Source organism: Scophthalmus maximus, chromosome 12 (assembly GCF_022379125.1).
Source record: "Scophthalmus maximus strain ysfricsl-2021 chromosome 12, ASM2237912v1, whole genome shotgun sequence".
NCBI lineage: Eukaryota > Metazoa > Chordata > Actinopteri > Pleuronectiformes > Scophthalmidae > Scophthalmus > Scophthalmus maximus.
In genome coordinates this window covers 6017444-6041917 of record NC_061526.1, presented here as the reverse complement: position 1 = coordinate 6041917, position 24474 = coordinate 6017444, and the positions used below count along the sequence as shown (strand labels likewise).

The following is a 24474-nucleotide window of genomic DNA, read 5'->3' as shown; positions in this document are numbered from 1 at the left end:
ACGTATCATATTTAACAGTCATGTGTTTGTATTGGAAAGTGATCAGTGGTGCGTTAACATGTGAAGTGCAACACAGTGTTGTCAACGTGTGCACAGATTTTAACAGCTTTTTTAAAGTACTGTGAAGTGGCTTTCCTGCATCAATGAAGCATATTGAATAAACTAATGTTGTGTTTGATATGCACTGCAAGGATTATTGTGTAGTAGGCCTATACTTAGTAAAAAAAAAAAGTCACCACACAGCTGTGACATATTGTGGCCTAAGGGGTCACATGATAAACCTGGAGGAGTCATGAGATGAATAATGGGACGGGAAAGTTCTGATACATACATTTGTACTCAGTGACCACCAGTGTTGACCATTCTCTAATTGTTTTTGCTTTTTGGATAATTTGACCTTGTTTAGCCTCGAACTGTGGTTTAAAGGAGATGATCTGAAAAGTTTAAAGGTACATCAGTCCAAAGAATATTCTTTTAAACTTTTAAAGTGGGCGCTCTCCTGCAGACGACCAAAAATGGGCTGAAACCAGATCCGCAATAAAAAGGAAGTTCACTTAACTGCACTAAAAATTGGAATGAGATGTGACAGACGTATTGATATCATATAAGAAAATGTATAATTCTAACGTTGGAGTTTCACAATTCAAATCAACATCTGCAAACGACAACCATTGTTATCCAGGACAGACACATATAGATCGTTCTTAATATTTTGATACAAAAAACTGTCAGCAATGGTTTAAAACGTAAAGATATTTAGTTTAGTTTCATTACAAGACTAAGAAACCAGCAAATATATACTGTACTCAAAACTTTTTTCACTTTGCACACGCCTTCAAACATAACAATCTGAATATTTCTTCTTCTGTTGCCCGGTTGTAGTAAGGTAGAAGTATGAGGTTATATAAAATGAAAATACTGTATTCAAAGTAAATAAATACTAAAATAAATGTACTTATTCCTGTTTTAAGTCACTGGAAAGAGTCCTTTTTGTGAATTCAAAACTAATGTTGGACACTGACACCTTGTGTCAGGAAATACATATTTCACCTTTAGACTCATTTCGCACATTAGACGCAGCCTTTTCAAAATACATTGACTGTCAGTGTTTTAGATACGATTAAGGATGATGGTGACTTGAAGGAAATTTGTATGTTGTTTTTATGAATAAATGAAATGGAAAGCAGTTGGACACCACAAGCCCCGCCCCCCCCCCCCCCCCCCCCCCCCCCCCCCGCCTGTCATGGGCTAAAACACACGGAAGTAGCTCAGAACTTGTCAACAAGAGAGGCCGACTGACATGGTAACGTACCCGGCTCTCGTCCTTCATCGATCTTATTTATGTTCTTTCTGCTGCTTGTGACCCACACGTTATGATGATAACGATTACGATGCGTCCGAAGCCGCTTTTCTTGCGGCCTTTTTTGTTAGAAGACGCGGATTTAGGCGGAAGCGGAAGGAGGCGATGTTAGCCGTTAGCCGTTAGCCGTTAGCTCGCCCGGGAAGCTAACGCTGTTAAATCTCCACAGAAGGGGAAGTCAACGTCGTAGCTGTTGTTTTTCATCTCGGGGACATTTTTCTTTCTAAAAACACGTAGGAACAACGTGTGGTGTGTCAGCCGACACGAGCCGGAGGAGACACTGGCAGTTGGGGAAGTGGGGACTGGTACAAAGTTTATTTTTATCTCGGAAATGGTGGCGGCTGCTGGCGTCATTGTTGAGAAGATTAAAGGAAGGAAATCTCTGTGTGTGTGTGTGTGTGTGTGTGTGTGTGTGTGAATATATATATACACAAATGTTGAATTGATGTAAAATAATCGACTCGTATTTCAGTGCTCACTTGTTATGGGACACAACAACAACAACAACAACAACAAATAATTGTCAAATCTCAATTAAATAAGTAATATCAAAAATAAGATGAATATATCAACATCAAAATTGAAGTCGTTAGGTAGTTGTTTAGAATTCTGTAACTGATAATCAATCCAACATGTAGATTAAATATTTCTGAGATAGATATATATGATTACAACACTGGCGCTGCAGCTAGCGCTTATTGTTATTATCAGGTGGTCAGTCTGACCCTTTGTCTGTCTCGTCTGTGAAATATCAGACAAATGTGAAAATGTGCACTGCAATTTCGGATTTTCTAGAGTAAGTCTCTCGGGGAGAAAATATTTGACATGAATTATTTGTTATCGTAGTACTTGACGATAAGTTTTCTATTGATCGACTCATTTTTTGAAGCATTAAACATAACTTATCAGAGTCAAAGAAGGTTTAATGCTGGAAATATCCAACTGCTTTGTGTTTCGCTTTCTTATGTCTAACAGAAATGATGGAGTAATATTGTTATGAGGTTATGTGGGTATAAGTTCGACTGTGTCCTTTTTTTGGCTGACAACCAGATAAAACTCACCCATTCATTCATCTTCTCTTCTGCAGGATTCGTCTTCCTGAACAAAACCTACTAAGATGGCGCCTCTCTGACGTTTTTTTTTTTTGTTGACCCTTTTAACCTATTCAGTTTTTTTTTTTATTTTTATGATATCCAACAAAATGACGGTCACTCACAACCTCTGTGCTCTCGTGGTCTTCACCATAGCAGGTGAGTGGATACACGTGCTGTCCACCTGCATCCCTGTGTGTGTGTGTGTGTATGTGTGTGTGTGTGTGTGTGTGTGTGTGTGTGTGTGGACTTTAAATGTTTATCAAGCAAAGGTCATGTTTGCGCTTCTCCTTTAATATACGATCTCAGTCGCACATGGCGATTTAACAAATAGCCCTGTTTTTTTTTCCCGTCTGTGTCCTCTGCAGCGTGCAGCCGTTTCGAGCCGGCCCTCTGCTCTGGTGAGGAGACAAACGAGTCTGCACTTTTATCTCGTGTTGTGTCTGTGGATGTCCATGGAGGGATTTTCTTTTTCAATGTCACATTCTTGTTTCATACTTTCCCTGTAAACCTATGAATGTGTGATAAAAAGCAGATCAGACTTTTAAGAATCAGTTTTCCCATTTTTATTTCAGTTCTAAAGAAACGTTTAGATTTTTTTGAAAACATTTTCACTCCTCTTTGTGTCTTGCTGTTTTCCTCAGTCCGGTGTGGGCATTCCCTTCAAGTCTTGGACAGCAAAGTGGGAGAGATCCGGAGTTCTGCTTACCACAGCTGGTCCTACCGCTTCGGCTCGACCTATGACTGCTGGGTCATCAAGGGTTCGGAAGAAGAGCCCGTTGTTCTCAGGTAGGGAACCCGAGATTGAAAGTCAGATAACCTTCAGAGTGATTATAGACTTAATTGAGAAAGAGTAGCATTGCCCACAAAGCCCAACACACACTCTATATTTTAATAGAGATGTTTATTCTGCCATATTCTCCACCATACTCTTAGTTGCAGTAGCCTTCTCCGTCGCTACTGTTGCTCCCCATTTCGGCTCCAGCAAGCATATGTGGTTGTTGTTAAATGCATCACTACTGGTGTTGGGATGTTGCCACAGATGGCAGATTTTAAAACAGAGAGATTTACCTGACGCTTAATCAGAAACTTGTTGATTGCCAAAGCCTTGAATGGAACAGAAGTTCATTTGCCAATTCCCCCTTTTCTCTCTTTTGCAGCTTTTCCCAGTTTTCGGTGCGATGCAGGAAAGAATGGGTGTCTATAAAATCATCGGCTGGCGGTGAGCCACTCGTCCTCTGTGGCTCCAAGCTCCCGCCGCCCATGGAATTCCTGGGGGGGAATATTACAGTGACGCATCACTTCCTCCCGCACCTGTTCCCCGTGTCGTCGTTTCTGTTGAGCTATGCCCGAGGTACGATGGCGCGGTGCTTTTTGTAAAAGACTTTGTTTTTGATTAATTTGCAATGCAAAACGAATGGTTCTGCATTTCTGCTGCCAATCTTTGCTTGTTTCTGTTTCTACACATTCAGACTCGGGTGAATGCCCCGTGACGTCATTTGAATGCCTGGGGGGCCGTTGCCTTCCCCTCTCCTGGCGCTGCAATGGCCAGATGGAGTGTCTCGATGAAGGTCCCGGCCGCGGCTCCGATGAACAGGGCTGCGACGCAGAGGTGGAGACCCCGGCACCCTCCAAGCACGGCAGCACACAAGTAGATGAGAGCAAAGGGGAAACGTTTACGGAGAGAGACCGTGACAGGGATTCAGAGAGACGTGAGGTCACAGATAGAACCCAGAGCTCAGACGGGTCGGATGAGAGAGACACTGAGACCGGTCTGTGGGCCCTGCTGAAGGAAAGGGAGGAGGAGGAGACCCAGGTGGATCGAGAGCAGCTTCAGACCCACACGGAGCTCGCCGTGACACCGATACCCATCGAGTGGCCTTGCGGGGGGCTCCTCCAGACCTTTTATGGGACCTTTTCCCCTCCTGCCACTCGGGGTCCAGCTCTGTTTTGTGTCTGGACTCTGGACCCTCAGGATTCCAGGCCACTCAGACTTGATCTGCAGCAGCTGGTGTTGGGGCCCGGCGACAGACTCAGCCTCTACAACAGAGAGCAAGGCAAAGGAGATGTCATTAAAGTTGTGAGTTGACTTGATTTAAAAGCTTTTCCACACAATTTTCCCTATTATTTTTCTTATGGTAACACAATGTTCCTTTCCCGCATTTCGACAGATCACCAGCGCCTCCAATCACAAATCAGTCCAAGCAGAATCGCACACCGGCGTGCTGTCATTGACCTACGAGACTCTCCCTGGCTCGGAGGGGGGCGGTTTTAACGCAACGTTCCACGTCGGGAGCTACTGCCCTCCGTGGGAAGGCCGGTGCGGGGGAGCGTCGGGAGGCTGCTTCAACCAGGAGCAACGCTGCGACGGGAAGTGGGACTGTCCCGACACGGGGAAGGACGAGGAGGGATGCCGGGGCTGCAGTCCGAACCAGTTTGCCTGTGGAGTGGTGGGACAGAGGACGGTGGCCTCCAGCCACTTCGCCGGCCGGCCAGTTTGCTACCCGGCCACGGAGAGGTGCAACTACCAGCTGTACTGTGCGGACGGCAGCGACGAGAGGGACTGCTCCGTGTGCCAGCCAGGGACCTTTCATTGTGACAGCGACAGGTCAGTTTGTGTCTGTTTAAAAAAACAAAAAACTGCTTATCTCATTGCCTTTGTGAATCTTTGGGGATAAAACTGAGGATCAGCATTTGTTTTTGAGCTTGGAGATGACAGTCAGTGAAACAATCTCACCTCATGGTCCATAAATTAGTTATTCTGGAGACTTCTCTACCTTATTGAGTTTGCACAGTAGACATGGAGATTTTTTTCATGATTTAAAGTCGCTTTTTCTAGACCTTGCAAACAGGAGTTGACAAAAACGGTCTCTCTTCAAGGTCGGTTAAGTACCCGCACATCTGCTGTTGTTTTCTTTTTCTTCGTCACATGATTTTTGTCGTGGTGGTGGTCAGGTTAGTTAATTATCAGTGCTGTGTGTGTGTGTGTGTGTGTGTGTGTGTGTGTGTGTGTGTGTGTGTGTGTGTGTGTGTGTGTGTGTGTGTGTGTGTGTGTGTGTGTGTGTGTGTGTGTGTGTGTGTGTGTGTGTGTGTGTGTGTGTGTGTGTGTGTGTGTGCGCGAAGGAACATGATTTTGTGAGAGCTGCATTTTTCCTGAATTTATTTTTGTGTTGCACTCAGTCAAATGTAGATTATCTGGAAGTGAGTTAGATTACATTAATAAACTTTAATCTTGGAGATTTGGCGAAATGTTTAACGTATAAAAAATGAATTGTGGGAGAAATCTGCAATGTATCCATTTTCATTTTATGAATTAACGTGTTAGAGTAGTTGTGGTTACTCGGCAACATGTATACAACTAAAGGAAATGACTTTTACTTTATCCAATAAAATACTTAGTATCTCATCATTTGCCATCGGGGTCGGCACGCAGGCATCGGGCTGAAACTGAATCGCTCGCATTGCTCCCTTCATACTCTCACACACAAGTGGCCCATTGTCCCGTGTGCAGGTGTGTGTTTGAGAGCTGGCGCTGCGACGGCCAGGTGGACTGCAAGGACGGCACGGACGAGCTCAACTGCACCGTCATCCTGCCCCGCAAGGTCATCACCGCGGCAACGGTCGGCAGCCTGGTCTGTGGACTCCTGCTGGTGATCGCCATGGGCTGCACCTGTAAGCTGTACTCGCTCAGGACCAGGGAGTACAGGTGATGATTTTTCTTCTTCTTCTTCGTGTGTGTCTGTATGTGAGTGAGTGAGTGAGTGAGTGAGTGTGAGTGAACGCATCCTAATGTCCGTTTGTCTCGCAGCTTGTTCGCGCCAATTAGCCGCCAGGAAGCGGAACTGATCCAGCAACAGGCTCCTCCGTCCTATGGTCAGCTGATCGCCCAAGGCATCATCCCTCCGGTGGAGGACTTCCCCACCGAAAACCCCAATGAGGTGAGAGGGAAGGGGCAGCGCGGCAACTTGTTGGCTGTTTACAAAATGAGCATCGGATTATCAATAATCCCATAGTCAGTTAATATGACAACTAAACTTGTGAGCTACTGACATGGTGTAGACTAGACAATAGGCCTCGTTGCTGAGATTCACACTTTCCTCTACAGTACAGTCAGTGGTCCTTGTTGTCATCTAGTCTTAGAGTCACGTGCTCCACTTTTTTTGGCAGTTTAATCTCTGGCTGTGGGCTGAAGTAGGAAGAAGTGTTATGATACAACTAGTGTGCTGTTGCCACATCAGGGGTGATCTACGACAAATCTACAAACTACTAATCGACAAACTTGTTCCTTTTCTTTACATCTCCCTCTGTGTCAGACCTCGTCTCTTTCTCTGAGGGGAATCCTCCAGCTCCTCCGCCAGGACGCCGCCAACTCCCCGCATCGCAGACGCAGGCCGCGGTTCGTCCGCCGGGCCGTCCGCCGCATGAGGAGGTGGGGTCTGATCCCCCGACCTCCCTCCAGGCCGTCTCAGGCGTCGAGCTCCTCCGGCCAGCCGCAGGCAGACGCCGCCACCCTTCTCGGTCAGGAGCCTTCTCTCTCCAGTCCAACGTCGGGCTCTTCGTCGGCCGTGGAGGCGGTCAACCAGCCAGTGCCTCAGAAACTTGGCTTGTTAGCTCTGTCCGAGCAGCAGCAGCAAGAGGACGCACCAACTCCTCTGCTTCCTCTGCCCCCGCCGCCTGCAGCCTCTCCGCCTCCACCACCGTACGCTCCCCCAGCTCCGCCCCCGCCCGCCCCGCACACTCCCCCCGTCGCCGTCCCGCCGAGCAGCCCTTCTCTCGCCTCCATCTTCCACACACTGGGCCTGAGCATCTCCCTCTTCAGGGCTTCGCCCTCCTCCTCCTCCACCAACTCCATGCCCCTCTCCGCCTCCCCTACCTTCTCCTCCTCCTCCTCTTCGGATGACGAGGTGCTTCTCATCCCCCTGTCCGAAGACACCACTTCAGAGGACGACGTGCCCATGCTCACCTGAACGTCCTCCTCGCTCGTCCAATAAACCCCCCCGCACCTACTTCTTTTAATCCCCTTTTACGCACTAATACCTGAAACCCAGTCTTTCCACATTTGTTTGAACTCGAGCACAGGGGGAGACTCGCCCTCACTGTGCAAGTCTGGTGCCTTTTTGAAATTTTGCTTTGAGTTGAAATTGTTGACTTACAGAATCAAGTATTTGTCCCTTCTTTTTTTAAAGACTTCCTACAGAGAGTATACGTTTTAGACAACGAAAAGCATCGCTGATGTATGTTGGAGAGAAAGTGTCGGTGAGTACTGGGTGTGCAATTAAATCAGTGTCGGGATGCACAGTGAAGGTAAACATTTTTTTGCACAGAAGAATCTTCCCTATCCAGAAACCGAGGCAGGTGAACTGTCACACTGAATGATCAGAGTTTTTAAATGATGGAAAATTATTTTTGTTTTTTTGTGGTTTCGAACTGTGTGAATGCGTTTCAGCGTTTTGAGTCTTAGACAGCGGAGTATGTTTGTCGTTTGTGGTTTGTCCCCCACATATTTCTGCCACTTGCATCCAGTCGTCATGTTGAATCACAGATATTATTCCACAAGAAAATCAGTTCCGCTCTATTTAAAGTGCCTTTTTGAGGAGTTTCCCTGTAGATCGCTCGGGACGATTCCCGAGGAAGACGCACTGCACAACGGAAAACGCACAGAGGGCACGTTTTCCCTTACATCGCAGCACGCATTCGACACTTACTCGAACCATGAAAAAGAAACGCATGACTACTCTTGTGAGCTGGCAATAACTTTCCGGGGACCCCCCACACCCCCGTACTTGTTGTGCACATTTGACGTAAAGCGCGTGTTTTAATTACAACACGCGTGGACACTTCCTAAGCGAATGTATGTAATTTTTTGCGAAAGCAAACGAGTCAAAAGACAATCTCTTTGGTGCCTGATTTAAGTATGTTTGCATTGTGTGTGTGTATGTATGTGTGTAGTGTGCACAGGAAGATGAGGCGCCCTGGTGATGAAAAGGGCCCCGAAAAACCCAAAATGACCTCAACTTGAATCTACAGCCCCCGAGGGGAAACGGATTGCATCCTGTCACATTTTGTCAACAACAGACACGTGGTGTGCCATTTGTATTGTTGTACATTTTATGGGGTTTTTATTTTTATTCTCAGCAAGTTACATATGATATTTTTCCTCTTCAGGAAGTTTTATTTTTATTTTATTGCTTTGATGAATGTATTAGTGTCAATGTAGAGTAGGCCAAAGTTTTAAATTTAGCTAAATAAGAGAGAAAATGATTTACTGATTGATTGATTAGGGTCAACTTCACTGTATATAAGTAAAACGTGGCTGAGATTAAAACAATTTGCACTTTTTAGGTTGTGTGTGTTGTGTGTTTGTCTCTTGCTTAGCACAGTGCGTGAGGAGTGGCCGACACCTCGGTGACAGGAGACAAAGGAGTCGCCGCCGCTTTGTATTCAAACGTTCCTGGAGGATTTTTTTTTTTTTTAACGCCGACTCCCTGAAGAGCTCTTCAGTCCAGGAGAGAAGGCAGACGGTGAGGTCAGCACTGTGGTGCAGTGCAGGATAAAGGGTGAATGCAGGAAAACAAAAAAAGAAAGAGGCTTTAGACGACATGGAGAGACCAACGTTACATTAACTGCCAAGGTAATAATCATAATGATTGCATTTAATTTCAATCATAGATTAAGGTTAATTTATTTTGCTCTACACTTAACAGCTGCTTAAAAAAGCCCATATTGAATTTATCATCAGTCATATTTTCTGTAAATATAAATCAGGTGGTGAAATGAACTGAACCAAATTACTAATTTATGTATCGACCCTAAAAATGGAGTAATAGAAATGTACAGTGATTTTTACACTTCCAAAACAGATAACGCTTCTTAAAATGGTTTCAGTCTAAATAAGTAAATATGAAGTCAACTAAGTTTGGATTATATCAGGTTTTTATTTTTTTGGTTTATTTGCTTTTGTTGTAGAATCCTCATCGTGACCTTTAAAGAGGTTCCAGCCATAATTATGACTTTGCGTCTGTCCCTGAGTGTCTGGGTGGGGATGCTGGTGGTCATGGCGGTGGCTCATCTGCCTGGAGCTCTGCAGAAGTGTGTCTTTGATGAGGTCCAGGCTGAGGTCACAGTGGTCAGAGCTGCACGGATCCACCCGGACAGCCCACCCAGCGAGCCCAGACTCAGACCCCCGGTCGGGCAGGAACGACGGCCTCTGACCTCTGGGCGACAAACCGGTCGCCAAAGATGGAGGACATCGCCTCCGCTTGGCGTCTCGGTGAAACGGGGGAGCGCCGTGGGAGACACGGCACCGTCCACGTCTGCCTCTCCGCAGCCAATCAGGATCCGCACCTGGATTCCAAGCGAGAGCGACGACCTGTCAGATGCCGAGAAGGGCAAACTGAAGGCTGCAGTGGAGGAGGCCGTGAGGACGGTGTCTTCTTTACTGTCGGGTAAAAACAGACCACACACACACACACACACACTCACTCATATTCACACACATACAGAAAGACTAACACATTAATCATTGACCTTTTTAATAGTGAACAGGGTTCTGGGTCACTTGCTTCTCAGCAGAGACGTCAACAAATACTGCAAGTTTGTCTGGAGCGATTCAAGAACTGCCAACTGCAACAGGTGTGTACATGTATGCGTGTGTGTGATTGCACAGGTTAGTGTGTGTGTGTGTGTGTGTGTGTGTGTGTGTGTGTGTGTGTGTGTGTGTGTGTGTGTGTGTGTGTGTGTGTGTGTGTGTGTGTGTGTGTGTGTGTGTGTGTGTGTGTGTGTGTGTGTGTGTGTGTGTGTGTGTGTGTGTGTGTGTGTGTGTGTGTTCAACTCCAGTCCATCAAACGCAGTCCCTCTGCTTATCTTTGACTAAAACTTCCATTCCTAGTCTACACATCCGTGTATCTATTTATATTAATGAACATTTTAGCAAACAGTTACATCTTGTAATTTTTGAAAACAAACTCATTTAAATAATTTATTATGTTTTTCAAGTCATGAAAGTCATGAAAGTTAGATATTTATTTATTTTTCTTCAGATGTGGCCGAGCCAACAGCAACTACAGGAATGAAACATGTCTGGATGTGACAGTAAGTCAGTCTGAACCATCATGTTTTATTCCTTTGGTAAGCTTGAAAAAAAACATACACCGTACATATACCCTGGTTTCTTTTTCCTTTTCATTCAACTGCCAAATATTTATTAAGCCTATGATAAGCATTGTTCGCCATCCTTGCAAATATCAACAGATCCCAGACGATCACCTGGCTGGATGCCATATATACCCGGAGCCTGATTCGCCTCGCAGGGCTGTTCTCAGACCCGAGGGTGCTGGACTCCCCGACGCCGACTTCCTGCTCTACCTCCACATACAGGCCACGGACAAGTGTAGAGCAGAGGTGAAGAGATTATACACTGAAACACATCCACAAGTATTTTTTGCGTTTTCAATGAATAATAAATGTTTTCCGGCAGCACTTTTCGAGAAAGAAAACGGAGAAACTATAAAATACTAAATTCATTACTACATTAAACTTAAGAAACTCAAGGTCAGGAGTGGTGTCCTCCGTTGTATGTTGATCTGCAACCATGAAAACCCTTCTGCGGCTGTTTTATTATCATTATCTGCTTCTCTTTTTTTTTTCTAACTGTATTATCTTCAACTTCCTGTGCATCCATCCAGCCCAATGTGTTGGCCTATGCTGTCCACTGCCAGACAGACGCCCACGGGCGACCACTGGCAGGGGTGGTAGTCATCTGCAGGGACCGACTGACGGAGGCCGCATACAACCACCAGGCGACAGTACAGGTGCAATTTCCTCTTATTAATAATCCTGCAATCATGGCGCTGTTTGTAAAATGTTCAAAAGTTTTTTCTTTTTCGTGTGTGTGTGTGTGTGTGTGTGTGTGTGTGTGTGTGTGTGTGTGTGTGTGTGTGTGTGTGTGTGTGTGTGTGTGTGTGTGTGTGTGTGTGTGTGTGTGTGTGTGTGTGTGTGTGTGTGTGTGTGTGTGTGTGTGTGTGTGTGTGTTTTTTTTCCAGACTGTGATTCATGAGCTGTTCCACGCACTCGGCTTCTCCAAAGATCTCTTCCACACCTGGACAGACTGTTTGTCCTCTTCTCCAGGTTTTTGAACTCATCTTGATATTTTTTATGTCCCCATGTAAACTTGATGACAACATGTGGTGGCGTAATTGCCTAATTTGTGGTGTTGTAATTTAGCCAAACCTTCGTGGGTGTGAAATGATTCTTGTACGACTAAATTGACCTGTTGGTTTTTTATAGAATAGAATATTTGATGCTAATACATAAAAGAGCAACTGAAATTAGTGAAAGGTGGCTGATGTTGATAACAGCAGCCTAATTAATGAGCTGGAAGTTCTTCAAATGGGAGAATAAAGATTTGAAAAATAACATTTCGGATTGGATTAAATAAAATAATAACAGTACAAAAAGGAAAATTGAATAAAATGCACTACTACAAAGTGAGAGTGGAGTAAACACATAAGACAGATCAGTTATATTGGAACTAGAGAAAAATAAAACTTAATAGTCAGAAGTAAGATATCAGCTACACAGTTGAGCTTACAGCAAGGATCATGTGCATTGATCAGACTTTTTTGGGGGGGGGGGTTTGTGCTGCAGTAGGTGCTGGATGTTCACCTCTGGGGAAAGTGATTCACTCTGACCGATTGGGCCAGATGAGGCTCTACACCCCGTCTGTTATCTCCGCTCTACAGAAGCACCTGGCATCAGCCGACCCTGAGCTTGGAGGGCCGCTGGAGAACCTGGTATACTGAGCGGCTCAACTTTCAACAAACTCTCTGACGCCTTTTCCTCCGCGTTACCTGTTTATTCCAAACTTCAAGCTACAGTACCTGCAACGCCTATACCGATGCCTCTCCTTCCTTCAGGGTGCACCAGCAGGCCGGGTGTCCTCTCACTGGGAGTCCCGGGTCCTGCGGGGGTCCATCATGGCAGCGGCGCTGGAGGACTCCGCCGCGGTCAGGATCGACCCGGTCACTCTAGCTGCGTTACAGGACACGGGCTGGTACGCTGTCAACCCGAGCCGGGCTCAGAGTCTGGTCTGGGGTGAAGGTAAGAGGGGACGAAATTGTGTAGTTATGAAGTGCAAACATGATTATCATAACTCTTTATTAAAACTAGAGTTTACAAAGGGAGTTTTCATGTAACTAAAAAGGTCTGATTTCTATGTGTCAAGGTTGTTTGAAGGAAGAAAAAAAAAATTAAATTAAATTAAATTAAAAATGTCAATTTAATGATAAATGTATGTTTTTGTAGGTGAGGGATCCACATTCGGCTCCCTGTCCAGTTGCCAAGACAACTCCTCCTCCTTTTTCTGCACCGGCAGGTAAATGTCTTTCAGTGGAACACACGTACTTTTCTTCTTTTTTAAATCGGTTTACTACATTTCCAGATCTAACGTTTGCATCACTCACCCCCCCCCCCCCCCCCCCCCCCCCCCCCCCCCCCCCCCCCCTTCTCTCAGTGGACGTGGGTGTCATTTTCTTCACCTCCACAAGGGGGAGTGCCAAACTGATGCCTACCTGGAGGGATGTGGAGTTTTTAAACCCCTCAAGAACGCAGTAAAGTTTTATTTCCTCTCGTGATATTTCTTTATTTCTTGAAAAACACCTTCACCCGGATCGCAGTTTGTGAGAGAATTCATCTTTTGACTAATTTTGCATCCGCCGAAGTCTTTTTACTTGCTATTATATCTGTATTTAATTGCATTTATTTGTAATCTGTTGCTGTTGCAGCATCCAATTTTGCACTCTTTTCCCTTCCTCCTGTCCTTCAGAGCGAATGCTGGAAAAAGGAAAACACCAGGCAGTCGGCTGAAGGCGACCGGAGCGGGGAGATTTTGGGCTTCAACAGCCGTTGCTTCTTCTCCAACCTGACCAGACAGGTGAGTGTTGCATGTACAGGATGTGAATCCTTGTCACCTGCCTTTTCTTAACTTTTCCCTTTATTTGATATTATTTTCTTATTCTTTTTCCACCTGCCAGAGACAGTTCCTCGTGTCAAGCAGCTCTGTGGAGGGCCGCTGTTACAGACACAGGTGTACTGGACCAAACAAGTACCAGATCCAGGTGTCTGGCTCTGAGTGGGCGAACTGTCCAGCAGGGGGCGCAATTCAGGTGCCGAGACCCAAATATGTACAGCAACTACATTAAAAAGTTAATGTGAAACATATGAAGAAATGGAAATCTAAGTAAATGCTATGGTAAATTGTATTAGTAGTAGTATAAAAGCATATTAATAAGATATAGTTGTAGTATAGTATTATTTTATTGTTCTGTATATGACATAACGGAATGTAATACACTCAGTTGCCAGATGTTTATATATTCTTTTTGGTTGTTTTATCATTTATGTTCGATGTACTTAAGGAGCTAGCAGAATGAGCAACTATAAACCAAAGTGCCGTGAGGAAATGTTTTTTTCCTTCTCTGCTTTTCAGAATTCGTTTACACATCATCACCAAACGTCTGATCTGAATTATGTAATTTGCTTTTCTCTGCGGTTTATTAATTCTCAGATGAAAGGATACCAGGGTTCAGTTTTCTGCCCGGACAGGAGGTTATGCCTGTACCCTGACATCACTCCTCCCTCAGATGATGTGAACACACTTCCTGCTTCTTACACGAGGTAGGTATGATTTTGAAAAAAGCCCCTTATTTTATTTTTACAATAATCTGTAACTCATACTAACTATATTCTATTGTTTGTTTTTTTTGTTCAGTGACCCCTCTGAGGTGTTGACCACAGCCCAGGACGGTACCTGGTCGCCCCTCCCTCCTCTGACAGAGCTCGGTGGGACAACAGCGCTCTGCTGCACCGCGGCCATTTGTCTCCTGGCTGTGCTCGTGGTCGTGTCTCACAGGCAATGTCGCTCCTGCAGCAACAGGGTCCACACTGTCCCCGAGCATCACAGACAGTAACCTTTAAAAACTCTGACCATAAACTTTCACCATAAACTTGGGCAAGGTGTTGACAGAGGTACATTATTTTTGGGATTTGAATCTTTACTATAGAGGAATTTCTTGTTCTCTTGTTGCCTTGTGACTTGGTGAAATATTACAAAGTAATAACGAGCTGAGGTTTTTTAGATGATTGTACGAACTGGTGCATGAATGAGTTTAGTAATTACAGTTTGAAAAATCAGGTTTTTAGATTCAGATAGTTTTTTTTATATAGAAAGACCTTCTTTGATCAATGCTAACCCTTCTTTTTTTGTGACAACAGGATGATATTAACATATTGATAACTTTTTCATAAAAAACACTTTGATTTTGTTGTTTTTCTTTATGTTGAATTTCTTAAAAATTTTGTGACTGGTGGTAACAACGGCAAAAGCAGTTTGATACGAGCTCCTGCTACCACAGACTTACAACTTTTTAACTTCTTTACATACACAACAAAAAAAGTTAAGGAAACGGAAAAACGTACGTCTCCTTTCAATCTCACCGTGGCTGCTCCTTCTTGTTATTTGACTGACAAACACATTGCATTTACAGGCGCTACATTGAAAAAAAAAAAATAAAGACAACTCCTGTTTCGCCAGTTAAATGTTTTTAATGTGAAGCAGCAACAGTAGGAAACGTTCGGTTTGCATTAGCAACAACTTAATAGAGCTTTTTTTCCCAAGGGATGTCGCCACAGACCCAATTTATAACACTGCAAATACATAAATACTGCAGTACATTCACCAATAGGCCATGGACTGAATCACCAATTTACCTCATTCAGCGACAGATAGTGAATTAAAAGACATTTATTCATATGAAAATCTTTGCCTTGTTTCCGTTTTCATTTTCTCTTCCATATGGCGATGGAAGTCTGTCTCGGGGCCACACCAGTGGCACAGATTTTGTACGGTGAACTGGTCTGGCAACACTCGCGCTTCACTCTCAGGCAGACGAAACAGAACTCAACATGGCAGCGGGGACAGGCGATGTTTTTGCAGAATTGCTGGTTATGCTCCACCCTCATGCCGCACGTTGGACAGCACCGGACGGATGGGCAACTGGTGACGCCCTCAACGTCTGGCAGGCTCATGGTCTTGCACCTCTGCAGGACTTGCAGGTCCTTGTTGGCACAGCCGTCGTTGTCGCAGCGGTCGAGTCGGGGGGAACGACCCTTCCACTGCCTCCGACACTGCCAGCAGAACAGGAAATTCTTCTTCCGATCGGCGGTGCATATGGTGCACAGGACGCACAGGTTGGCGGGATTCTTTCTCTCCATGTTTGTATTGCACTGCGGGCACTGATGTGGGAAAAGGGTGAACAATTGCAATATGTGATAATCATGCACTTTTTGTTTTTATTAATCTGAATGAAAGAAAAATCCCCGGGACCACTCACACTCTGAATTTCACCGTGGTCTGCGGCAGCCAGACGAGCCATGGTGTCTTCAAAGTGCTGCATTTCCTTAATGGACAGATCAGCCAGCCTGCGCACTTCTTGGTACGTCCACGGTTTGTTGCACAGTTCTGTCCCCTCAACCAACGCTGGGCATCGAAACTCGTAGTTCCCCTGAAAATGGAAAAAAACACAACAACAAAAACAGTTTAGTGCCCAAAAAGAAAAATAAACCTCTCCTCTCCCATGAATCGTCTCATCGCCCCTTCACATCTGTCCTGGGACACAAACTACCGAAATGTATCTGAAGTTGCTTCACCACTTGAAACAGTAAAAAAATGCTACGTTGATGCAGCATTCACAATATAATGATGTGACACATGACCATACACCCGTCACAGCACAATAAGTACTTATTATATATATATATATTATCAAGATAAGATAAGATGTTCCTTTATCCGTCCCACAACGGGGAAATTTGAGGATGTAATTGAATTAATTAATTACATTTGGACATTGATAATGCTTATTAATCACAAGGATCTGGGTACGTCTTCCACGACTGAACGACACCAGCTGCAGATGATAGTCTGAGCCTGTAGCATGTAATGAGGTTTCAGTGCGGAGTACTTGAAGTAGCTGTTGAGTAGTTGAAGTTTTTACTTCAACAGCCCCAGTGTAACTCAAGGAAGCCGATTCCAGCTGTCTTCGTATGCTCACTTTCTCCTTGCCGATGCTTCGATTAAAAGTTTTCAAGACACAGTTACCTCATCCAGCTTGCTGCGACACCACCCCGTTAGAGATTTGGGGGTGATGGCGTGGCCGCAGGACATCTCTGCTCTGAGGCCGCCACCGCCGTCCTCTGAAGCTGAAGTACGCAACAGAACTTGTTAGAAATCAGAAGAGGGAGCAACTGGTGAGACTGAATTTCTATTCAATCCATCAGCTCATACAGAGAAAAATAAACGGACGATTAAAGCATAACTCCGAACACTGTGTCCTCGTTTGGTTGCACATTTCGTGCTCGGCGAGAAGAGGAAATGAATCTTACACACTGGGTCCAGGTCATCACTCCTGTCGACCAACTTCATGGTGGTGTCTAGCGGGTCGTATTTCTTCTTCGGCCGTTTCTTTCGCAGAGAAATCCTACCAAGGCTGCGTGCGGTAAACATCTGGAAATATAAATCAAATATACATTAAACACTTGATGCTGACCAGCCAAACTTGGGGGACTATATTTTGAGTAAACCACATTCACACGCTTAATTCACTTGCGCACTTATAAGTTCACTATGCCGTCCATATCTGTGAGGCGATGAGACTACGGTACGTGGTCCGGATTTCAAAGTTAAATTCATCAACTTGGTGAACGTTGACAGCAATTCAGGAGGCTATAGATCTATAAATAACGTTATGCTCTAGTGAAAAATTGTGTGCTGTAGTAAAGAATTCACTCAAACACGAGATATGAATGATGATCACCTCCATTCATATCCTTACAACCTGTATGTGTTATGTGGACACTGACGACCCCTCACCCACACACCATTAAAAAAAAGGGGGCGAAAAGTAGCTTCTTTTGAAAATATCATTAAAAAAACAATAACAGCAGTTTTCGTTTTGTTGTTTTCGTTTTGTGCGTTAAAAAAATGATTTCCCTAATATGTTGTTATTGTATTTTACGTTGTCAAGATTAAATTGACGTCACGTCACCAGCTTTATTGCGTCATTTCGAATGACCAATGACGCCAACCGGCGTACTTTGATGTCGAAATGCGCAATCGGTACGGGAAAAGAACATGTGCGTGCAGGTAAGCAAGGCCACACCCGAAACTTTAATTTTGTTTTATCATGTCCGCGCGTTTATCAGTAAGTGATAAGAAAATTAAAAATTAATCTATATTTTTATTTCATCAACGTGACTCAAGATTAGAAGTCTTTTACACGGAAACACAGAGTGGGAAAACAAATGTAACACTTTAACCAACTTGTATTTGAATAAATATATAATTGTAAGATTCAATACATGTTATTTTGTTGTTGCTGCTGTTATCTATATTTTGCAGTTTAGTTAAGAAAATATCAACGAAGGCGGCTGCGGGCGGAGGGATCCCACTGTAAACCAACACCGAAGCACTTCAATAAAGTTTTAACCATTTAATACAAATTGCTTAAATATGTCTGTAAAAGCTTGTTTCTCCTCACTGAATATTTTGTTGAATATTATTATCTAAATCATTATAACAAAAGCATTCCACATCAATGTGCACTCTTACCTCGGTGTTTCAGTTTTAGTTGTCCTCCTTTTTGACTCGCAACAGGAAGCGCCGAGCTACATCCGCGCCGGGAGCTAGTGCACAAACTGCGGCGGATTCATTTCAGCTGCAACTCAAGTCGCAGCGCGTCTTGGAAGAAGTCTAGTCTCCGGGTGGTTTAAGAAAACAAATGTTGTTCGTGAAGAAGGAGTGCGTGTTTGTTTCGTTCCTTTTGCCCCCGCTGCGTTCGAAAGTGAAAGTCTGCGAGCAGGAACCTTCACGCCTGCTGCACGGTGAGGGCTTTTTTTTTTTTTTTTTTTTTTTAATCACCTCCCATTTTTAAGACACACCTGAACACAAAGTCAGTGTGTTATCGGACAAGTACGGTTTTAATAGTGTACACTAAGTCTTCTATAGTGGGTTCATTTTTCAAGTCATGTTTTGTGGCGCGAGGCGCTGACGGGTTGAGAAGTGGCGTTGGTTCCCATGACACCCAAACGCATCAGCTGCGTTCACTGGTCCCTCAAAAAATCACTTCCTGCTGTGCTCGTTTTTAAAAAAAATCTAAAAGGTTCACTGCGCACAAATATCGTTGCCATTTGAAATATAAATATGTCTCTGTATTTCGAGTTAGTACGGAGAGACGAAGAAGTGCTGAGGTATTTTAATTACTCTAAGTATAAATCAAAATGGTCGTTCTGTGTTTCTGTCCCTCGACTTGTGTAGGACCTTTGTTGTGCTGCTTCTCAACTTCTTCTTTTTCTAATTCTTCTGCTGCCACAGGCTGAATTCATACGTCGGAGAATACATATCTACATATAATCTCGTCGATGATCTAAAACATGTCAACACCAGCATGAATCGTGACCTTGTGGAAATATTCAGGGAGAAACTAGACAACCTCACCATCTCAGGCAAGTGCCATAACATGAAACACATGGTTCTTAGCCTATGATATAATATTTATATACATATATATATATATATATATATATATATATCCTGTGTTTTGTCAATCACCTGTGAAATCCTTGGGATTGCTTTGTGAATAAGGTTGATTGACTGATTGATATACTTCTGCGTTTCCTGATGATGATGAAGTGTGTGTGTGTGTGTGTGTGTGTGTGTGTGTGTGTGTGTGTGTGTGTGTGTGTGTGTGTGTGTGTGTGTGTGTGTGTGTGTGTGTGTGTGTGTGTGTGTGTGTGTGTGTGTGTGTTTGTGTGTGTGTGTGTGTCACTGTTGTGTCTTCAGATTACCATGGCCTGAACGGTCCAGGCCTCACATGCTATTTGAACAGCGTGCTCCAGGTTCTGTTCATGACCGAAGACTTCCGGGGTTCGATAAAACGGTTTGTATTTCTTTCTTTTTTTTAACTGGCGAGCTCCTTCTCCACTTTTTTTTATATATGTGATTTTTGTCAGGACTCTAATGGGTCTAACTTCACCTCCAGCTTTTTAAAACTTCTCACCCTTTTGTCGTTGGATGTTTTTTATACAGGCTCCGATCTTTCCGGTTATTCTCTTGTATCTCTGCCTTTATGTTGTGTGATCTTAAAAAAACCTTTAATTGTTTGCCTTCAGTTCATCTTCAATTTTTTATTCGGTAAAGCACCTTGTTACTGTATTTTGAAAAGTGTTGTACACATAAAGTGTATTGTTATCATCATGAAAGGTCATTAATGAATAAAAACTGTGTAATAGAGAAACCAGAAAGTTACGGACAAAAAACCCATCAAACTCTTGGCAAGAGAGAAAAAAAAATCTAAATATTATATTTATATGTTCTAATAAATATTGACTTTGACTAACTGGTTCACATGTTTAATAAAACCACACGCGCTTCTCTCTGTGCCACAGATGCTGTAGCAAAGCTCCAACAGCCATTGACGCGCTGCTGGGAAAACTGTTCGACGACTTGGAGAGAAGTTTGGCTTGGACGCATTGCATCGCCAAGAAGCTGGGTATCACAGATGGTGAGTGTGGATTTGAGAATCGCTCTTGTGCTGAAGTCCTGCAGATTCTTGAGCCTGGTACATACTCAAAGAAACTACTACATACTGAAAGTGTCCTTTTGTCCGCTCCCTTCTCCACACTCAAGTGTACGAGCAACGCGACGCTGCAGAGTACTTCGAGAAGATCCTCTGTCTGACCAGCCCGGAGGCGTCCAAGGTAGAGACACACAAACATGTTTCTTTTTTTAGAGGACGGGGACAGCGTGCAATAATCCACACTGGCTTTTTAAGATCATGGAGGTGAATGTGCTGGGTCTTAGCTTGCTTGGTGATTTACACCTGTAGTCCTGACACAACTCGAAAAACCGTAACAGAGCCTGTGCCGTACCTTCTGCTGTGTGTAGATATTCAAGGGAGAGCTGAACCATAAAACCACGTGCGTCACTTGTGAGAAGAGGAACGACTCCAGGGGCTTCTTTTGGATTCTGCCACTAGCGATGGGAAATTCATGCCGTCAAACCTACAGCGTGGTATTTACGCTTTCCAGTAACAAGAATGTAGAGACAGCAATGTATTTTTTGCCACATAAAGAGAGAAAAAGAACCTGCAGGATGAATCAATAAATATACAACGCTTTTTTTTTCTACAGACGAGAGGGTTGAAGGCGTTCTTCAAGAAAGAAAAAGTCTCCGGGGAAAACAGGATTTACTGCAGCCAGTGCGACGAAAAGCAAGTCACGGACATTGTGAGTCGTCCGTTTGATCCTTGTTCAGAACAGACGCGATACTTCGCGACGTGTCTATTTGTTTCATTGTAATTGTCGATTCTCACACCAGGACTGTGAGATGACACAGAAACCAGGGATCCTGACGCTGCTGCTGAAGAGATTCACCTTCGACTACAAGTGCCAAAGCTATGTCAAGCTTCAGTGCGAAGTTGATGTGCCCCAAACTTTGCACATGGAGGTATATAAAATGAAAAAAAATGAGAATACATTCTGCAGAAAATTGCTTTAATTGAACATTTCTTACAATATGATGATACTTTTGTTTTAATTTCCCCTCTCCTCAGAACTGTAAATACGACCTCTACGCTTTAGTTAACCACTTTGGTGATCTCACAGGAGGTCATTACACCGCGGAAATCAAATCCTTTGAGACCGGGGAGTGGTACTGCTTCAATGATGACATTGTGGAAAGGGTGAGGAGGCTGCTGTTTTTATTTTAATAAATATCCGTACAACAACATGAAGCTTAACAACCCATATTTTTCATTTCTACAGGTCAAACAGCCACTATTCGGGTCTGGAAACACGCCTGTGAGGTAAATTATTGCCCTCATCTTTTTTCATAATTAATTTTTATAGGCCGATATGTCGATATCGGAAAATGTTAGTTGTTTGGTCCATACAATTTCATAAAATGATGATGATGATGTTTTGTTTTTTACACACACCAAAGATATTGAGTTTACTGTCACAGTGGAGCAAAGAAACCAGAAAAAAAAATAAAAAAAATTCACATTTAAGAAGCTAAAATCAGAGAATGTTGTACCCTTTAACCGATTAATCGATTATCAAAATAGTTGGCGATTACATTAGTAATGGATTACTAAATGATTAATCGTTTAACTGTTGCAGCTCTAGCTCAATCTGTAGTGATGCAGCTCAGGTTTATGTGCCTTGCTCAAGAGAAATTACCGTAATTAGTGTTGTAAAAAATCTTTCCTCTCAAACCAGGTCCTGTTCAGCATACCTTCTCATGTACAGGAAGGGTAAGCAAATGTACCACGTTCATTTTTTCGTTCATTTTTTACATTTTATTTTGGTATTGCATTAGATCAGCCCAACTTATCTGTAAACTTTCTCTTCGAAGAGAGCACATTTTTTGACGAAGTCGACCAGGAGGCTCAATGTGCAGGGTCCGGCGTCGAGGCTGAAGGACGCCTCGACAAGTCCGGGCCAGACGAGGCTCCTGCTCCTCATCGTACGCCGGAGGACGAAAGTGGCAGCGGAGGGGAAAACTTGAGACAGCTGAATGGCGACGCGTTTAAGAAGAGCGGCGTTCACTCTTCTGGGGAACTGGAGCAGAGAGCGGCATGCGTGAGACCACACAAAGACACGTTGCTCCGAAGGCACTCCGAAACAGACGGAGAACTTTATTACGAACCGAATTGGCTGACGCCTTTTTCAAAGACTCAAAAAGATGGAGGACACAATGAGCTTATAACCAACTCGGGGCGCATGGCGACGCACTCTGTCGACCGCGCGATGGAACCAAACCACAATTCCCCAAAGAAAAGACTCAAGCTTGAAGATGTTTCCTGGGACACAACAGGACTAGACGCCATTATTCCAACGACTGGGACAAAAACAAAATGTGCGACTGATGGTCGCCAAAGAGTCAAACCAGCTGAAAGTAAAGGTGTGGGAAATGAAAGTTTGGTGCTGGCCGAGGGAATCGTAGAAGGAAAGGGTATCAAACAGAGAACAGAGGCCGATATTGGTGCAAATTCTGATTCTGTTGTACAGTCGTGTCGCAGTTACCCCAGTGGCTGCTCTCCCTCCACAGCTCAGTACCTGACGAGGCCTTTGCCCAATAACTGGCGAGCGAACGATTCCACCGACTGTCGCCTTTCGTCCAGCCAAGGCAGAAATTCAGGCAGCGTGAAGAGAAGCAAAGAGAAAATGCTGCCTGAAGGCTGCAGACTTGTGACCGTTCAAACTGCGGCGATGGGCGAAAAGACCGTCGGTGAGAGGAGGACGAAAAACGCCAAAAAGAGGGTGTCAAACACACAAGAGCCGTGGAGGTGATTAAACGATGAGGGATGATATCTTTCGTTTTTTAAGTGACAATTGGTTTGATTCTCTTAACGAATCTGAAGAGTTTATTAGTTCTACTTGTATTATATTTGTGCTTTTTAAAATAAGGATCCACGACAGTATATCTGCAGCGAGACCCGCGCAGACACCGATGACTGCCGATCGAGCGTTGCCACCGACTGACCAACGAACTGTGATCAGGGAGTTTATGTATTTTTATTGTACGTGCATGCGTTTGTGTGCAGGTCGACACCGTTTCACAGTGACAGCGATGTCCTGGTATCAAGAAGCACATGTGATAATAAGTATTCCTCGTGTTGCATGTCTCTTTCCTAGAAAGTACATTCAGTCGCAAGCATGGAAGGGCAGTATTTGGGGAAAATCCGCAAATTGGAATTCTGGATTTATGATGGAAAATGAAACATAACAACTGCTGCAGTTATTAACAATGACACAATTTTTTTAGAGAAATATCAAATAGTCATCAAAAAGAATGTCGCCCCCACACATTCAATGGAGCAAAATTAACCATCATTATGTGTAATTTTATTTATTATTTCATGGAAAATTGTATAGAAGGGTTCAAAAGGTTTGTCTCACAAAAAGAATTAGAATTTGAATTCCATTTTGTGGAGTTGATGCTGACTGTATAATTAATCATAAATATTGGGAGGTATTTCTGTTGCCGGTGTCATTGTTTTTGTTAAAAATGTGACTCCATTTTTTTATTTATTTAATAAATATATTTTGAAATTAAAATCATTCAGTCTATTCATTTTTTCCTTTGCCATGTCAGGTTCAGTGTAGAGAGTGAACATTGTTGTCAGCCTGCAGACAAAGCAAAGTAAAAATTGGTCTTAAGGGTTACTCTGTGTAACCTGAGTTTCAGTTTCAGTGGTTAAAACTTTCCATTCGCTCCCCGGGTTTCGGGTCACTGTCTTGCTGTCTTCTGCCTCTTCCAGCCAACAGTGCTGATAGTTCTGGATGGGACTGTGATTGGCCAAGAAAACATGTTGCTGAACCTGCTGAATCGGGCTTGAATGCACTTGATCTATTTTCAGGCCTCCCCACTGTGGCTTACTGTGGCTTTCTTCTACTTTCAATCTCTCATTTACAAGAAATCATTCGGCTGCGGGAAGGCGGGTCAGGATTCCCCGTCTACGCACTGCTCTGGTCTCGAGCCAAAGCACACCAGTGCTGGAATATCAGGTAATTTCCAGTTACCATTTCAGTGACGACGACAAGAACAACAACAACAACACATTGAAGTTGAATCAGGAAATGCGTTCACATGTTGGTAGTTTTAGATGAATGTGATACTAAAATGCTGCCACTGACAGACTTTGCTGGACAGGCATCAGCAATGTCAACGTTCAGTCTTATTGTTGCATTGACTTATACTGTATGTATGGAGAGAAATTAGTCTGAAAATGTGTCATTACATCATTTATGGTTAATTTGAATTTATGGTTCATCGGTTATAATCAATATTTATATTTACATTTATTTCATGTTGTATGTTGGTCTAGTTAGAAAGCCGATTTAGCCAATAGAATTTAGCCAATTTGAAATTATACACAAATTCACCGAAAGCTCAGATGTCCCAGT

At 43.7% G+C, this 24474-nt stretch overlaps 4 protein-coding genes across 9 annotated transcripts; 3 read left to right on the top strand and 1 right to left on the bottom strand.

The window, feature by feature from the left end:
• Positions 1-1230: 1230 nt before the first annotated feature.
• On the top strand, positions 1231-8790 carry lrp10 (low density lipoprotein receptor-related protein 10). Of its 2 annotated transcripts, none has more exons than XM_035613257.2 (10): positions 1231-1303; positions 2448-2610; positions 2820-2852; positions 3096-3240; positions 3612-3805; positions 3924-4531; positions 4623-5059; positions 5963-6157; positions 6260-6389; positions 6765-8790. In XM_035613257.2, exons 2-10 carry the CDS (start codon positions 2547-2549, stop codon positions 7416-7418), a joined length of 2460 nt encoding a protein of 819 aa, XP_035469150.2. In that variant the 5' UTR covers positions 1231-1303; positions 2448-2546; the 3' UTR covers positions 7419-8790. The 2 variants fall into 2 exon arrangements, with proteins under 2 accessions (XP_035469150.2, XP_035469160.2); XM_035613267.2 differs by lacking the exon at positions 1231-1303 and adding an exon at positions 1408-1665.
• Positions 8791-8937: 147 nt separating this feature from the next.
• On the top strand, positions 8938-15265 carry LOC118287753 (leishmanolysin-like peptidase 2). Of its 2 annotated transcripts, none has more exons than XM_035613302.2 (15): positions 8938-9082; positions 9418-9896; positions 9990-10083; positions 10491-10542; positions 10702-10851; positions 11136-11261; positions 11493-11577; positions 12100-12242; positions 12366-12549; positions 12754-12823; positions 12962-13058; positions 13274-13381; positions 13482-13613; positions 14015-14124; positions 14219-15265. In XM_035613302.2, exons 2-15 carry the CDS (start codon positions 9458-9460, stop codon positions 14415-14417), a joined length of 1989 nt encoding a protein of 662 aa, XP_035469195.2. In that variant the 5' UTR covers positions 8938-9082; positions 9418-9457; the 3' UTR covers positions 14418-15265. The 2 variants fall into 2 exon arrangements, with proteins under 2 accessions (XP_035469195.2, XP_035469187.2); XM_035613294.2 differs by having other exon boundaries at positions 12097-12242.
• LOC118287816 (E3 ubiquitin-protein ligase RNF19B) lies at positions 15032-18256 on the bottom strand. Of its 2 annotated transcripts, none has more exons than XM_035613395.2 (5): positions 18116-18256; positions 16891-17011; positions 16607-16707; positions 15840-16010; positions 15032-15741 (listed from the first exon to the last, which is right to left on the bottom strand). In XM_035613395.2, exons 2-5 carry the CDS (start codon positions 17009-17011, stop codon positions 15286-15288), a joined length of 849 nt encoding a protein of 282 aa, XP_035469288.2. In that variant the 5' UTR covers positions 18116-18256; the 3' UTR covers positions 15032-15285. The 2 variants fall into 2 exon arrangements, with proteins under 2 accessions (XP_035469288.2, XP_035469283.2); XM_035613390.2 differs by lacking the exon at positions 18116-18256 and adding an exon at positions 17322-17455.
• On the top strand, positions 17473-23625 carry LOC118287768 (ubiquitin carboxyl-terminal hydrolase 21-like). Of its 3 annotated transcripts, none has more exons than XM_035613325.2 (12): positions 17473-17650; positions 18878-19008; positions 19346-19442; positions 19951-20066; positions 20192-20262; positions 20450-20575; positions 20695-20790; positions 20882-21010; positions 21117-21245; positions 21328-21368; positions 21784-21818; positions 21920-23625. In XM_035613325.2, exons 1-12 carry the CDS (start codon positions 17613-17615, stop codon positions 22855-22857), a joined length of 1947 nt encoding a protein of 648 aa, XP_035469218.1. In that variant the 5' UTR covers positions 17473-17612; the 3' UTR covers positions 22858-23625. The 3 variants fall into 3 exon arrangements, with proteins under 3 accessions (XP_035469218.1, XP_035469224.1, XP_035469208.1); XM_035613331.2 differs by lacking the exon at positions 17473-17650 and adding an exon at positions 18260-18387; XM_035613315.2 differs by lacking the exon at positions 17473-17650 and adding an exon at positions 18438-18753.
• Positions 23626-24474: the final 849 nt, after the last annotated feature.

Excerpts from the sequence above, each read along its gene's own strand:
- lrp10 (XM_035613257.2), top strand. The coding sequence starts at position 2,547 with ATGATATCCAACAAAATGACGGTCACTCACAACCTCTGTGCTCTCGTG. Across the intron at positions 2,611-2,819 it reads CGTGGTCTTCACCATAGCAG|CGTGCAGCCGTTTCGAGCCG; the intron begins GTGAGTGGATAC and ends TGTCCTCTGCAG. Across the intron at positions 6,390-6,764 it reads CCACCGAAAACCCCAATGAG|ACCTCGTCTCTTTCTCTGAG; the intron begins GTGAGAGGGAAG and ends CCTCTGTGTCAG.
- LOC118287753 (XM_035613294.2), top strand. The coding sequence starts at position 9,458 with ATGACTTTGCGTCTGTCCCTGAGTGTCTGGGTGGGGATGCTGGTGGTC. Across the intron at positions 12,243-12,365 it reads GAGGGCCGCTGGAGAACCTG|GGTGCACCAGCAGGCCGGGT; the intron begins GTATACTGAGCG and ends TCCTTCCTTCAG. Across the intron at positions 12,824-12,961 it reads TCCTTTTTCTGCACCGGCAG|TGGACGTGGGTGTCATTTTC; the intron begins GTAAATGTCTTT and ends CCCTTCTCTCAG.
- LOC118287816 (XM_035613390.2), bottom strand. Across the intron at positions 16,708-16,890 it reads TGATGACCTGGACCCAGTGT|CTTCAGAGGACGGCGGTGGC; the intron begins GTAAGATTCATT and ends TGCGTACTTCAG. Across the intron at positions 15,742-15,839 it reads ACCACGGTGAAATTCAGAGT|TGCCCGCAGTGCAATACAAA; the intron begins GTGAGTGGTCCC and ends TTCCCACATCAG.
- LOC118287768 (XM_035613315.2), top strand. The coding sequence starts at position 18,707 with ATGTCTCTGTATTTCGAGTTAGTACGGAGAGACGAAGAAGTGCTGAG. Across the intron at positions 19,009-19,345 it reads AGACAACCTCACCATCTCAG|ATTACCATGGCCTGAACGGT; the intron begins GCAAGTGCCATA and ends TTGTGTCTTCAG. Across the intron at positions 21,819-21,919 it reads CCTTCTCATGTACAGGAAGG|AGAGCACATTTTTTGACGAA; the intron begins GTAAGCAAATGT and ends TTCTCTTCGAAG.